The 16265-nt window shown below is 35.8% G+C and overlaps 2 protein-coding genes across 4 annotated transcripts; one reads left to right on the top strand and one right to left on the bottom strand.

Annotated features, from left to right (window-relative positions):
- The first annotated feature begins 1033 nt into the window (after positions 1-1033).
- LOC126713185 (uncharacterized) lies at positions 1034-8727 on the top strand. 2 transcript variants are annotated; one of them, XM_050412868.1, is made up of 9 exons: positions 1034-1223; positions 1454-2381; positions 2612-2985; positions 4973-6103; positions 6218-6376; positions 6515-6863; positions 6994-7064; positions 7171-7293; positions 8006-8727. In XM_050412868.1, the coding sequence occupies exons 2-9, from the start codon at positions 1484-1486 to the stop codon at positions 8351-8353; spliced, it is 3453 nt and encodes a 1150-aa protein (XP_050268825.1). In that variant the 5' UTR covers positions 1034-1223; positions 1454-1483; the 3' UTR covers positions 8354-8727. The 2 variants fall into 2 exon arrangements, with proteins under 2 accessions (XP_050268825.1, XP_050268824.1); XM_050412867.1 differs by having other exon boundaries at positions 1403-2381.
- A 486-nt stretch (positions 8728-9213) lies between these two features.
- Positions 9214-13816, bottom strand: LOC126713186 (glucan endo-1,3-beta-glucosidase 11-like). 2 transcript variants are annotated; one of them, XR_007651297.1, is made up of 5 exons: positions 13296-13815; positions 12607-13134; positions 11244-11827; positions 9820-9987; positions 9214-9476 (listed from the first exon to the last, which is right to left on the bottom strand). XR_007651297.1 is itself a non-coding variant. In XM_050412869.1 (4 exons), the coding sequence occupies exons 1-4, from the start codon at positions 13345-13347 to the stop codon at positions 9922-9924; spliced, it is 1230 nt and encodes a 409-aa protein (XP_050268826.1). In that variant the 5' UTR covers positions 13348-13816; the 3' UTR covers positions 9819-9921. The 2 variants fall into 2 exon arrangements, 1 of the variants encoding a protein (XP_050268826.1); XM_050412869.1 differs by lacking the exon at positions 9214-9476 and having other exon boundaries at positions 9819-9987; positions 13296-13816.
- Between the last annotated feature and the right edge of the window lie 2449 nt (positions 13817-16265).

Here is a 16265-nt window from a genome sequence, read left to right as displayed (position 1 = left end):
GCCAAGCTCAAGTTACTTATAAACAACTTGGTTTATTTATGAAGAAGATAAAAGTTAAGGTAGACGGACCGTTCAAACAAACCTACCATAGGTGACGGTACTGATATAATGGGTGATCAAAGCACAGGAACAAGACGACGGATTGAGGCACTAGACGGATGGTCCCCATAGTGGACGGATGGTCCCCATAGTGGACGGATTATCCTCCATAGTGGACGAATTCTAGGTATAAGAACACAAGATTGACGGATATCAAGGCCACATGCCACCCACATGGCTTAAGTAAATTCCAAGAAATCCTAAATGAAAATATCTTGCACCCTACGATTGACCTTGGTCAATGGAAACCTTATATGAGAAGAATCCTGCAAAACACGTACATTTATTATGATTTTTCCCATAAGGAAACATTTTCTTACCTAAGAGATAGAAATCGGTTCTACACCACTGTAAAAGGCCTCAAGCCCTCAAAAAGTAAGGTACGTATAATTTACTCCAGTTTTGGCACTCTAGAGTTGGGAAAGTTCTCTAACTTAACCTTTAGAGGGTCTTTGGTCAGTACCATATCAGTACTTTCTGTAGGATCTTTTTTATTCTTTTTTGTGTAGGTTTTGTTTAGGGCATGCGAGAACAGTGCAACTTATTGAGCATTTTCGGCATCATCAATTTACAACTTTAAAAAAGAATAAACGATACACAATTTTCACAAGATGTACTTATGTTCATTTGGGGGAGCTTAATTTTAAAAAAACTTACTGGGCTTTTAAAAAAAAATTAAACAAAAATATAATTGTATCTTAATAAAAAATAATTCAAATGGTAAACAGGATTAACAGAATATACTATAAATAGGGTTTGTGAGCTGTCAACTAGTCAAGCAAAACCAAAACCCAGACTCTGACACTCTCATTTATTTGATACAGATACAGCAGCCTTTAACGTATCGTGGGCCTGCCTGTCCCTCCACCATGGCCCACCACACATTTTCTTATTTCGATTCCGACCCGACCCACATTGCATTTTCACCGAGTCAAACCTACACTACACTACACTACACGGACGCCAAATCCAAATCCCTCTTCTCCAAATTTCACTTTCAATTCCGGGAATTCGTTTTCATTTTCCTCCCGTGTGGATAGAGAGAGAGAGAGAGAGAGAGAGACTCTCACAAATCACTCTTTCACGGAATTTCACAACAATTTCTCATCTTCTAGGCTCCCCAGGTACTCATAATTCTTATTTATTTTTTATTCTTTGTCGCTTATGTTTTGGATTCCCAAACTTAAATTGCTCCACAAAATAGGAAAACTTTGTGAATTGGGATTTAGGTTTTAGTTTCAGTTTCAGTTTCAGTTTCTATTCTAGTCATTGTTTTTGAATTTCGATTATGGTTTTGGTTTAGGTTTAGGGCTTGGTGTTGTTGATAGAGTTTTTTTTTTTCTGAATTGAATAGAGGGAGAGAGGGAGGGGGGTTAGGTTAGGTATGACGGGTCGGTCACAGCGGTGTAAGAGTACGGACCCACCGGACGATTGGGTTGACGAGTCATGGACTGTAGATTGTGTGTGTGGTGTCAATTTCGACGATGGGGAGGAGATGGTGAATTGTGATGAGTGTGGCGTGTGGGTGCACACGCGGTGCTCGCGGTATGTGAAGGGGGATGATATATTTGTGTGTGATAAATGTAAGATTAAGAATAATAGGAATGTTAGTGAGGAGACTGAGGTTGCTCAGTTGTTGGTTGAGCTTCCTACTAAGACTATGAGAATGGAGAATTCTTTTGCAACTAATGGGCCGCCTCGCCGCCCTTTTAGGCTTTGGACTGATATACCCATTGAGGAGAGGGTACATGTTCAGGGGATTCCGGGTGGTGATCCCGGATTGTTTAGTGGGTTGTCGTCGGTTTTTACTCCTGAGTTGTGGAAATGTACCGGGTGTGTGCCCAAGAAGTTTAATTTTCAGTATAGGGAGTTTCCTTGTTGGGATGAGAAGAAAGAGGGTGATTCTAGGATTGAGGATGAAAATGAGAATCCTGTTGATAAGGGGGCTGGGGTCTTGTTCTCCTTGTCGAAGGAGAGAGTTTTGGCTACTGCACCTGTTACAGCTTTCATTGGCGTGAGAGGCAGGGGTGAGGAAGGTGGCGGTGATAGGAAGGCGCCTTTGAAGGAGATGAAGAAGTGGGAGAGTGAGGAATTTGATGCTAGACGTGTGCAGAATGGTGCAAAGAAGGAGAGGAGCTTACTTCGACCTGTTGTAGTACAAGCCAATAAGCGGAAGAAAGAAGATTTGGGGCCATCTAAAGATCGGAACGGGAAGAAGAAAGTTAGAATTGCTGAGAAAGAGGCAGATGCAAGGAAGAGAGGCTCACATTCTTCTAAAACAGGTGATTTTATGTACCTTGCAATGCTTTGGAAATCATTTGTAATCAATCCATGCTTTAATTATATTCATTTTTTACTTCATATTTAATCTCTAATTTGTACTACAAACTGGTGTTTATCAATTCTTGTCTAGCTATATATTAGTGGCAAAATATTAGATGGTGCACCGCATGTAGCACTAGTTGACATGCGCTTGTTGACTCCAACTTTTTGTTTTCATTTCTATTACTAGTGTTTACACCCACAAGTGATGCAAAACAATTGGAATTTTATGAAGACAGAGGTCCGAAGTTTGTTAAAGATGAAAGTAAGAGTATTAAGAACAAGAATTTGAAGGTTTCTGTGGTTCCAGAGCATGTACCTGATGGTAATCTCGCAGTAGACAATAATGTGGAACAGCTCAAGAACAACTTAGCTACTATTGCTCACTCTTCGGAAGCCTTACCTTCTGACTTTCCTAGGTGTGTGTCCTCTGCTGGAGCTGGTCTCAAGGGAGAAAAAGATAGCGATAAAGTACCTATTGCAGTTGAGAGCTCTCCAAAAATTGTTGATGGTGTTGCATCATTGTTAGAAAGCAATGTGGCTGGTGTTCCCATTAAAGACGAGGTATGGTTGTAGTAAATAATAGTTTTTCACCTTGTACTTGGATTAATTTTGAGTCTTTCACTATAATATCGCAAATCAAGGCAGCCTTGAAATTTGCTCTATATTGCTATACTCCACTGCACCCACTGCTACACCACTATTGGCCCATGGTTAATGTTGTCCTTATCACCATTCCCCCTCGTTACCCACAAAAGATAATCATTCAGAATCTGACTATCCAGAATGTATTTGAAGGATGGCCGTATTGTTCTGCAAAGTAAAAAAATTTTCTTCAAGGCTTCTTCATGCTGGGTCTAAATTAGGTTTAACTACTTTCTTTAATAACTATGGTTACAAATTTAAAGGGAAAAAGATGATAATAGCCTGAAGATTTATAAAACTTGAGTTGATAACATATTTATAGGCTGTCATTGATGCAGTTAAAGCATGAGTTTGCTTAGAAGTTAAAGAAGGTCAAAGAAGAATAAATACGAGATAGAGTGAGGAAGCCATAGGCAATTTGGCAAAGGTCAATCACAAACACGAGGGAATGCATTCACATTATTTTGCTAGTACTTAGTTTCAATTATATTAACACTTCACTTATAAGGGTTCGCTGTTTTGCAAAGCAATGAAACCAAGTAAATTTGGAAGATAAACAAGTAAAGACCATATATATGAGACTGCTGTTGAATATAGATCCAAATTAATGAATAGGACTTCATTTGTGCACCATAAATATTCAATAATAATTAACCAATGTGGCCTCAAAACATTAATAAGCCCTTAACCTGGCAAAGGTCAAAACTCAAAACCAAAAATTCAGCTCTATAAGCTAACAACAACAACAACCAAGCTTTAGGCCAAAATTTTTGTACTCTCAATTACTTCCGAAATTGACATGTCCTTTTTTACTACTTCTATTAATGTTACTTTTGGTCTTCCTCTACCTTATTTCATTCTCTCAACTTGAATAAGCTCATTTCTCATTGGTGCATTAATTGCTTTTCTTTGAACATCACCAAGCCATCTCATATTTTCATCAATAGGAGCCACCCTTATCTTTAAGCAATTTTCCTCATTTCGAATTCTATCTCTCTAAGCTATATTTTTTAATAAAAAAAAATAGTAATAAAATTTATTTAAGAAGTGCCAAAAGGGTCTAAACATCGCATACAGGATGTGTACAACAAGTAGACAACTCTATAAGCTTCTTATAACTTATATGAATTTATGTACTTTCAGACTAGAGGCTTTCCCCGTCCTAAAAGTTGTAGCTTTGTTATTGTTGTGAAAACCTTGGAATCCTCTTATTCATAAGCAATTAACTGATTCTGGTGATTATCCCCCCCGCGCCCCCTCCCCCTTGAAATGGGTCCTGAATCTAATACACCTGTTAGGTTGGTATGCACGTACATCTCAGTGAGTACGCTTCATGTGCTCTTACACATCACCTATTCTGTGGAATATATCTCTAACAATAGAGAGCTATGTCACCTAAGGTTATTAGTCTGTTTCCACTATCTAAACCCTAGGATATAGGATTGCTAAAATTGGATACGTTACTTGGGCTTGCTGTATTTTGTTTTATGTAATTGGTTTACTTTTAAGTGCATCCTATACCGCTCTTAGTTTACAAGATTTTGCTTAACCTACTAAAGTTTATTTATCTATCACATGTTTCAGTGGATGTAGCAACTCTGTCACAAACAACATTAACTTAGTATGTGTCATATTGTATGCTTCTAGAAAATTCAGCTATTTTGTTTAAGTGACATTTTTGTTTCTTAAAATAGGGAACTAGCAGGTCAAATGATAACATAGAAAATAGTGCCGCCCTTACTTTACAAGATTTTGCTTAACCTACTAAAGTTTATTTATCTATCACATGCTTTAGTGGATGTAGCAACTCTGGCACAAACAACATTTACTCAGTATGTGTCATATTGTATGCTACTAGAAAATTCAGCTATTCTGTTTTAAGTGACACTTTTGTTTCTTAAAATAGGGAGCTAGTGGGTCAAATGATAACATAGAAAATAGTGCAGAAGTTTCTGCTAGAAACGATGTGAGGCCACCTATTGAAGATCTGGCTACCAGCGCACCGGAAGTTAAAGACGATCAGATTCTTCAAGATTTTAACAGTGACACATCACTGAGCTCTGTTCAGCCAAATGTTAAAGTGAAAACTGAAGAAGATGATGAGAATTCTAGGGGTCTTTCGAATACACGGTCTTCTCCTCTAGGTGATGCAAAAGAGACAGGGATATCTTCTGAGCAAATGTCTGAAAATTCTAAAATGAATGATGCAGTGGTAACCAGTTCACAATCCAGCGACCATAAGGCACAAGATGCTGAAAGAAGTTTAGACGGACTTATTGATCACCATACAGATAAATTTGATGAATTGTCTGGTGGTCCTTGTCAGCTTAAACGAGAATTGGTGGGCTCAGAAGGTTCTGCGTCTGCAAAAAATATTCCTTTGGATGCCAAACATGGATTGGTGTCTGCTGAAGAGCGTCCGAGATCTGGTGGAGCTATCTTAAATGCCCCAGTGCTACCCAACCAGCGTAAAATGGTTGTATGTGTTGGAAAATCTTCTTCCACCTCATCCAAACCATCCTCTACTGACGACTCCAAACCTGTGGATGCTCAGAATCCCAATCCTATCACCAAGCAACGAGTAACACCTGACTCCAATCTTAGCAATAAGAAAGATCGTGCTTTAAGTGATGTGGTCAAGGATGAAGAGAAGGATGACTTGCCTAGGAATGCAGAAAAAGAGCGTCCAAAATCTTCTGAAAATTCTGCTTTAAAAGCATCACACTCTAGCAGGGTTTCACACGATTCTGTTCCAAAGCGAACTGTATCAGATTCTAAAGATAACTCATCTTCTAAAGATAAAGTGTCTTCAGCACAGAATATTTCTGCTGCTACAAGCCCAGGTGAGTCTGCTGTATCGCTGCATCAGCAGAAGTCTTTACATGCACAAAATAAGACTCACTCTTCAGGTCTACCACAAAGAGGTGAGAAGTTTAACCAGGCAAATTTCCAGCTGTCATCTAAGATGAATCAAAATCATGGACCATCCACGCATCCTCCACCTTCAAATTCTCCTGCAACCCTCAGTGATGAAGAGGTTTGAGCCGAATGTTCTTTTTTCTTCTTCTTCTTCTTCTTCTTTTTTTTTTTTTTTAAATTAAAATTTTTCCCTTATTTTGTGTTTGATGTGATCTTTATTTGTTTTTGGCAGCTTGCTTTACTTTTGCATCAAGAACTCAATAGTTCTCCTAGAGTACCTCGTGTGCCACGTATGCGCCATGCAGGTACCTTACCTCAGTTGTCATCTTCAAGTGCGACAAGCATTCTAATAAAGCGCTCATCTAGCTCTGGAGGAAAAGATCATAACTTGGTAAGATGTGTGGTGTTCTTGTAATTTTATGACACTTTGTCAGTATTCTCTTTATATGTAGTTGCTGTCTTTGGCAACATAAGTGTTTAACAGGGGGTTGGCTCTAGTAACTGAACTCATTGTTGGTACATTTTATAGGTTTCTAGAAGAAAATACAAAGACACATCCAAAGATGGGTTCCGCAGTTCTCGTGAGCATGATGATGAAGCTAAAAGGACAGACAGAGTGCCATCTTCTGATCAGAGGAGACAAGACATGGTACACACAGCAGATGCTTCCACCAAGAGTGAGGAAAATGGATCCCCAACAGTGTTCCATTCTGTTAAGAAGAATATCCCTCCTGCTTCCACAGCAACTACAAACAGTGGCCCATCTTCCTCTACTGAAGCTAATGAACGTAATTTGTCATCTATACGCAATTCACCCAGGAATACCTCTGATGATGATACAGGAGCAGTTGGGGGTCCTGTTCATCGCACTTTACCTGGTAAGTAGTCAGGAGCATTATATTTGCACATAGTGTTCTCCGCTGTAAAAGGATCAACTCAAAAAGAAAAGCAGCGTATCCTATTTCTTTCACCTTTTCATTGTTCTCTAATCCTTTTTATTATGTGTAGGCTTGATCAATGAGATTATGAGCAAAGGCAGGCGCATGACTTATGAGGAACTCTGTAATGCAGTCCTCCCAGTATGTCTCTTCTTTCACCGACTAATTTTCTATAGATTTATTAGTTTCCCTTTGTGAATTTAGAAGAAATTAGATTCTCATTTTTCTGCTGTATTTTACTTCACAGCACTGGCATAACTTGAGGAAGCATAATGGAGAGCGTTATGCATATTCAAGTCATTCTCAGGCTGTTCTTGATTGCCTGAGGAACCGTCATGAGTGGGCTCGGTTGGTTGACCGTGGTCCCAAGGTATGCGTGTGAAATTTTTTGCCAGTAATATTTACGTTCCTGTTCGTGTAGCAATGTATATTCAAAACATGTCATCCTTGCCACTGTTGAGTACACTAGTTCAATTGGAAAACTCTGACCCAAACTTTTACTGAATGTTGATTTGAAAGAAAAAATTTGCCCAATTGGTTCTCACCACTGTGACTTGAGCAGTTAAAGTGAGTAAAAAACAAAAAAGAGGACTGAGAAGGACAAATGGACAATAATGGTTGACTGAAAATAACAAGCAAATATGGACCCTCAACGACTAACAAGCTTTTCATGTCATCAATTTTCCCTGAAAATCATAACATCGCTACAACCATTGTAGTGAACTTGTAGCTTAAGTAGTCCTAAGACTTCCCATGTTGAGGATTTTTAGGTCTTCTAAAGGCTGAATAGGTGTAGCTTGGTGGTAACAATGATGATGATGTTAGTCTCTCAGAATGTGGTGGGAAGAATTCAGTAGTTAAGTAGAAGAATTGTGTATTTAAAACTTTGTCTGGACCATCAGTGGTTTTGATTCCTGTACCTTTATTTGAAAGTAGAATTTGCTAGACTAGCACTCTCTTGAAAAATTTATAGTTGCATATTTACCTGCTTGGAATTTCTAGTCTATGTTTCTATTGCCATTGAACTGATTTCACTTGGTATCCTCTGAACTAAAATCTGGATTTACACTATTTTATACTAGACAAATTCAAGTAGAAAAAAGCGGAAGTCTGATGCGGACGAATCAGAGGATAATGAATATGGCAAAAGCAGGAGAGCAAAGGAGGTAGATGGTAAGAGCCTGGACTCACAAAGGGAAGAGTATCCCAAGGGCAAGAGGAAAGCACGAAAACGCAGGCGATTGGCCCTGCAGGGGAGGGGAATAAAGGATATTAGAAAGACGAGGAAGGCTGATATGATCTCCGATGAGGATGTTGGACAGTTTTCTGATTCTAGTGAAGAGAGCACATTCAGTGAGGATGAGATTCAGGGAGGTGGATCATGTCCATTAGGAAGTGAGGCCTCTGCTAGTTTAGATGAGACAGGGTAAAGGACCATGTAATTCTAGATTGTAGAACATTTAGTTTTTCATATGATTTCTTCTGGAAGAGGCTATGCAATGATCTGATACGAGCAGTCCAGCATCCTCCCATGTACATTTCTAGCAAGACAGTTAGTTAGTTATGGTCTGGAAATCCGATTGAGGTCGCTGTAGATTTATGATGAGTTCATATCAGGTCATTGTGGCTAGACAGTAGGCTTAATGTTGTTGGGCAAGGGTTGGGTCGATACTTTCTGCCAAGCTCTGATGTGAATAATGAAATTCTAGTGTACATATGAAATGTATTTTTGTAACCATGTGTAAGAAGCATTTTTGTTTTGAGGCATAGGCCAATCAAGTAGATTCGCATGGAATTTGGACAAGCAGCATTTGGATCACTTTCTGAGCTGATAAACTTGTGGATAGATTGTCTTTTTGATAGATACTGCATTTAATGAAGTTTGCTTGACGTGATGGTTAGAGTGGAATTGGTAAAAGCAAATTCAAAGAAAAGAAAACTAAAAAAATACAAGTTATTATAAGCGAGCGGTCTTCCTTGTTATCATATACAGTGTGGGAAAGATGTATATATTCGATTCATAATATCTCTTTTTCGGTACCTTTCTATTGGGTTGTTTGGTCTTTTACTCCATTGAAAATTATTCAAAATTTTAAGGTTTTATATGATCATATCTAGAATGTCGTGGCATTGCCGTGTAATGTAATCAGGCAAAGATTTTGTTTTGATTTGTCACGCTTGCAGTAGGTTTTAAGACAAAAGCGCAAAGAAAAGACAAAAATGAAAAGCATGCATGATGTTGTGTTTCAACAGCTCTTGTTATGATTAATCAATCATAACATGACGAAAGTTCACACTGAAAGTGGCTCTAGACCAACCAAAATACCCACTACTTAAGTTTAATTGTACACCAAATTGATCTAACATTAATAATAATAATAAAAGATAATAACACCCTGTTCACAGCGATGAAAAAGGAGATACAACAAACAACAAATTGATAAATCTAAACTACACTCTAATAGAATTGTGGGTCCACCTCTTTTAAACTATCGAACTCTTCATCAACAAACCTAACGCCCTTTAAAATTATTGCGACACTGAAATATCTTCCTGCAATAACCAAAAAAAAGAAGAGAAAGTTACAGCTTAGTGCCAACTAAAAAGAAAAAAGTAGTGACACACAGCTACCTACAATCCCTTTATTATCATCAAAAGAAAGAAAATTGTTTTAAGTGGTGGGGGGAAAATGCCTCCATGTGCCCAATTGTCTGAGACTCTTTACCTATTGTAGGGCCTATTGCGATGCGAATTTACATGTACACAGGAGAAAGATGCACTTTGTTGGTGTCAAATTTAAATAAAGATGATTGTTGTTGAAGAAGATGATGATTCATTGATTCCTATAACATTTAAGTCGCGTACAAGAAAAGAAATAGAACAAAGAATTTTTCACCTTTTCTTGACTCTGAAGCTGCCTCTTTATTCTCTTTTACTCTCTCCTCTCCATTGCTTTTAACAGTAGATGGATATTTTCCGACGCTCAGCTAATCAAACTTTACAGCAACAATTTGATCATAAACATAAAGAAAAAGGATACTGGGCCAACCAATGGGTATCTTTTCTGAAATCAATCCAATAAAGCACCGTTTGTGTTAGTTTAATCAATTAAAAACAATTACCAAAACTCAAAATATTAATATGACCGACCATAAATTTAAAAATAAAAATGCACGATTTTTAATATAAAGTTTTTTTTTGTTAATTTCTATTCTAGAACAGATTATCATTAATATGTTTCGGACAACTAAGATTTAGTTTTAAGTTCTTGCCAAACACTTTGGACAATTCTATAAATGCGGAACGGTAACATTTTGTGAGGCTTTCAATAATAACAAATGTGCCTCGAGATTCCAAGAGCTTTAGATCTGTACACCACATGTCCCCTATCAATTATGACTCGGGACCACGTCATCAACGTTTTCAAAAAGTTCATTCATTCATTCACTGATTACATAACATAAAATTTTGGTAAAAAATCTAATCAAGATTTTTAGTAATGTAGAAGATGATCAACGGGTGAAAAGTATGGCACCACTACACAGTGCACATGGTACCTCACTATGGCTCACCATGACTGCACTTTTACACACTAAAAAACAGTACTAAACATAAAGAAAGAGAGACTATGGCTACGTTTGGTTTAGCTAGATAACTATTACAAAGTAAGTCCCTGTAGTTTTTATTTTTAACCACAGTAACAGAAATTGATTAAGACTGACAAAAAGGTCCATTCCTTCTATAAATTCCTCCAACGGTCCAAACCCAACCAACTAGTTATGTGCTGATTGCGGTGATCATGTGTATGTTTTTTTTTTTTTTTTTTTTGATAAGAGTGATCATGTGTATGTTAATAATCTTAAAATACAAGTTTTCACAAATTTTGATGGGACATATTATATGATTGTTTTTTAGGTATGTAAAAAAAAGGATATTTGATTGTGATGAGGGAAATTGAATAGTGCCATTGACCTTCATAATTTTACATGAACCCATGACTCACCACTTTATTAATACCAATCACAACATATATTCTTCAAGTAATTCTTAGGTATGTGACATAGTATAAATGACAATATTTGATCCAAAACTAAACATTAATTGAGACACTCAATTTTGTATTCAACTTATGTGTCAATTTATGATTGGCGTGCATAATAAAAACAGTTCGATGCATATAAAAATGAAGCTTCTCCCATCATAAGTAGACAAAATGTGAAATTAGGTTATGTGCATAGGATTGTTGGAAATTAATCTATGCCCAAACAAATTTGGAGGTATCATGTAATTTCTCCCAAAGCAAAATGAACAAAAACTGACCGTAGTAGCAGACGAAATGGTCAAATAACCAGTGGAAGAACTGCCTTGTGACGAGGTTGGCGTGTCAGAACTCCCACTAGATCCACCGAAACTTGTAGTGTTACTAAATGTACTGTTGCTTAAGGCAATTCCAAGCGAGTACACAGGTGTTCCATCAGGCTTAAATAACCCGTAATTCCTTTCTGAAGTTGGACCGGGCTTCATGTTCTCGTTGAACATAGCAAACACATAAATGTTGAGGTCTGAGTCAGGTTTCATAGGTGTCCCTTTCTTTTGGCTCATAAGCTTCATCAAATTCCCATTGTACTTCTTTGCGTTGTCTGGGGTTGCACCAGCCTCGTCTTCATCACCTTTGGATGGCCACCCCGTCTCCGAAATATGAACGGGTAGTTTCTTGTAACCCAGGGCAGCTAGTGCTGCATAAACTGCGTCTATTTGTGCAAACAACATGTTGTCATAGTGGAGATTTGTTGATGGATCTATAGTTCCTTGGTTTTGTTGGAACAAAACAAAGTCCAATGACACTTGTTTTGGGCTTGCCTTGTATGCGAAGTATGGGTATGCGTTGATGAGGAATGGTGAACCTATTGAAAAACAAAATTACAAAATACATGAGGTTTATAGAAAAAAAATCCAACATTGACGGCATTACATTGACTCGAAATGGAGAGGACCCGTTTTATGATTTATAGTTGACTTCAACAAGAGTAATACTATATACATAATAATTTTCACAGCAACTAAGTTGACAAGTTCTTATTGAGTCTTGTCTCTTGTTTGAATCTACCACTGCATCACTTTTTATTAACTTGACACATCGACAGTTGTGAAATTTTTTTCAATTCTAAGACTTAATTGTAATTTTAATGAATTCTCTAGACTTAATTGTAATTTTAAGGAATTGAAAGATTTACATGGTAGCATGTACTTTAAAATTATATTTCACTAGAAGCACTGTATTACTGTTTCGCCCGTGTCGTGTGTGTTGAACTATTTGTGGAGCAATTTACTGCACAACAGTCAGCTTCACTGGTAAAGTTAGGGACGACCGTTTGGTAATGGATGTCAAACTACAGTATTTTATTCTATGCCAAAAACAATTCAATTAACAATTAAGAATACCCCATAATTATTCATTTTAAAATTAAAAAAAAAAAAAACATTTTTCACAATTGGCAATTTTTTTTACGATGATTACTAATTAGTAATTCATAAAAATGGTGTCAATGAAACCACACCCAGATCAATTACAACTTACTAATTGCCAAGTTGTGAAGAAAGATCGTTCTAAAATTACTCAAAACAATTAGAGCTGTTAATATGACTACAGCAACATAGTAACAATGGAGTTGGGACAGTGTACCTGTTTTGGCATGGAAGTTCAAGATCGGGGTTATGCAGCTGGTCAAATCGCGTCGAAAAGCTCCGGAAGAGGGAGGATATGAGGTTTCAAGAATAGCTAAGGAGTGAGCAGTAGTGACACTAACTTGCTTGTCCAGCCCAAGATTAACAAGTGCAGTGTGTACGCTTTGCATTGCAGGGACAAGACAGCCAGTGAGAATGGTATCATTGAAGGTTAAGACTTCATTACCAACAAAAATGGAAGTGATTTTGGTAGCTGGGAGGTGGGCTTGGACGTTGCTCTTGACCCAAGTTTGAGCTTTGTCTACATCTTTCATTTTGCCCAACAAGTCATTGCCCAAACCCACCATGAATTCCACATCAGTGTTAGCAAACGCTTGGAGAACTCTTGGATCTGCATCGTAAAGCTTGACTTTGGTGGCACCAATTGATTTCACTAGAGGTACTACGTTTTCTGGTAATGGTAGATTGTTTGCAATTTGACCATAGTTTACTCCAATTGAAGCAACCATTACAGGAAACACAATGCCTTGTACACAAACACACGCACCCAAAAGCAAAAAATGGAATAAAGTTAGAAAATTTACTAAATCCAAATGAAAAAGTTAGAAAATTTACCAAACCCAGATAAAAATAAATAAATAAAAAAATAAAAAAAGTTGCAAAATTTGTAATGGTAAGAGGGAGTACCTGAGATGAAAATGAGTCTTGACAAGCAGTAGTGAAATCTACAGAGGTCCATGGATGTGTAGCAGAGAAAAAATGAGAGCAATGATTGGTGGTGAACAATGAGAGACCTATCTAAAGAGAATATTAAAAAAGAGTAAAGGTGTAACTGGAGCAAGTTTGATGCGTCATTAAAATGAAAAGGAATTCAAATATGGGGACCCTTTTGTGAAAACGGCACTGTGATGGGTGAGGGGTGAGGAGTGGGAGGCTCTCTCTCACTCTCAGCTACAAGACAATGTGGGCACACAACTGTGAAAGTTATAAACTTGAGAGGAAAAGAGAAAATGATGGGAGGAAGTTTTTTATTGATTTATTTTGAGAAGATGATGGGAGGAAGTTGAGTGTGCAGACGGTGCAGAATAGCGGAAAGTAGAGCAGAATTTGTTGAAAGTGCTATAACTTATTTCATCTTATATAGCCTGTGTATATAACCCTGCACTTCAAACCCAGGTGTTGCCAAGCGGTTGGGCACTCGTGTTTGTCTCAGATTCGACCAGGTTTTGCTCCTTAGTTTGAGTATGGGTACTTGTACTAAAAAAAAAAAAAAAAAATCAGTAATTAGTTTCTGGTTGAAAATTTTGAATATACACTACGAAAAAAAAAAAAAAAAAACTGCACTTCCAGTTCACTGATTTTTTTTCCTACAAACGAGGATAGTAACAGACATTATTTTTTATTTTTTTTTTTAAGAAACCGATCTAATATGTATAAATAAAAAAAAAAAAAAAAAAAAAAGTAAGTAAGTAGTGATAACTTTTCTACAACTTTATCACAATTTTTTTTTTTAGAGTTTCAATTTTATCACAACTTTGTTATGTTATAATTTATGAATGGTGAAATTATGGACTCACATGACCTATTATTATTATTATTATTATTTCCTTCTAAAAAAAAAAACATCACCTATTATTTTATTTTCACTACTAACTCTTTAATAAAATTGTGTTAAAATTAAAAAAAAAATTTCTGACACTAAATTTATTTTCACCACTAACTCTTTAATAAAATTGTGTTAAAAAAAAAAAAAAAATCTGACACTAAATTTATTAAAAAAATTACAGTGAGAAGATTTTTAAAAAGCCAAGAGCCCCTTTCCGCAACCCCCCCCCCCCCCCCCCCCCCCCCCCCCCCCGGGTATTATGATATTTTCAAGTTTTTAATTATGTATAATAGTCTCCAACTCATACATACCATGTTATTTGAAAATTTTCTTGAAATGAACTTAAAATACTAGCAAAAGCGCCAACTAGTTCACTTATTGTTAATTATTGGCATCCATTTAGAAAATACTTTTAACATATATAAATATATTCCCATAAAAAAAAAAACATATATAAATATATATATATATATATATTATAAAATAGTATTAAAACTTTTTTTTTATTAGCAAACGCCGACGTGGTTAAACTTTTTTTTTCTTTTACAAAAGAGGCGGTCGATACTAAAGGGTAAAGAATCTAAAGATGCTTGCTGGCTTACAGTCACAGATTCACCATAGTCATTCTTTGAATTAATGCTTTTTAGATGACTTTATTAACGACTATCTTTGACAAACAAGATGGACATAATTTTCAAAAATAAAATAAAATATTGTAATTTTTATTATATATAATTACTGTAAGGAGCTGAAATTTAAGTCCTAAATTTTGACATTGAAAACAATAACAAATACCTATTAAGTTATAAAAACTCTAATAAAATAAGAACAAAACTTATATATATTGTATTTTGAATGTTATTTTTTATGTTTTTTTTTTTTAAATACAATCATGTGATTATTTAACTAAAAAGTAAATTTTTATTAAAAAAAAAAAAAAATACTTGACAAAGTCTTAAAAGAAGAATATAAAAACAGGAACGTAACTCTTACCCATTAAACAATTAAAAAAACTTATATTTGAAGCAATGGAAATGTGATTTGTGTGAGATCAGATTGATGAGGATTCAGTTGTGAAGGGCGGTTACGATAAAAGGGAAACTGTTGTTAATTGGGGCCCAAAAACTGTTCTCCGACATCCTTCACGTGATCACCATTCCAAATTGATGAAAGCTTTTTTTTAGGTGAACAACTTTTACTTAACTTTGATGGACGTTTTCTCTTTTCAGTGTATGTGAACACACTATATATGTTCTTTCTTTTTCTGAGAGATACGTGGCATACATGCACATAAACATAAGATATATTGTTAATATGTTATTGAGTCCATGTGGTTAAATGTTAATTAACCAGAGTGTTTTGATTCCATTTAAGGCATTTGTTAGGGTGACAGTCAGAGAATATTTTTAAAAACTTTTTATTAAAAAAGAAGAAGATAAAATTAATTAATTTTTTTTTGACAATTTTTTTAATATTTTTTATAAAAATTATGTTAAAATTTTCTTAATAGTACCCAGTAACAAGATTATAAATCATTTTAGAAAAATTTGGATACTATTTTATGAGAAATATAAAAGATTATCAAAAAATAAATTGAATTTTTCTTTCTCATTATTTTTTTGTTAAAAGTACTTCCTAAACTAACATCCTTAGAGCATCAATTAACTTTTTCCCTTATTAGAATACTTGTGGGTGATTTTGCTCATCACTCTTTCTGGACAAATCCCAACCATTGATTTAAAAGGCTAAAACAATATGCAGAAAATACATGTAATTTTATTATAGCCTACTGGTAAACCTACCTTGGGGTTAAATTTTTTTTTTTTTTTAAATTTCCTAAACCAATGCTCTTTGAATATGAATTAACTTTTCTCATATTAGAACACCTGTGTACGATTTTGCTCATCACTCTAATTGGACAAATCTTAGCCATTGATTTAAAAATCTAACACAATTTGCGATAGTTTTGCTGCAGATTACAGGTAAACCTTGGGGTTAATTTTTTTTTTTTTTTTAAAATAAAAAATACTTTTTTAAATCAATGCACTTAG

The sequence above is a fragment of the Quercus robur genome, chromosome 2, assembly GCF_932294415.1.
Source record: "Quercus robur chromosome 2, dhQueRobu3.1, whole genome shotgun sequence".
Taxonomy (NCBI): domain Eukaryota; kingdom Viridiplantae; phylum Streptophyta; class Magnoliopsida; order Fagales; family Fagaceae; genus Quercus; species Quercus robur.
The sequence above is the reverse complement of the archived record's forward strand: the minus strand, read 5'-3'. Positions and strand labels throughout refer to the sequence as shown.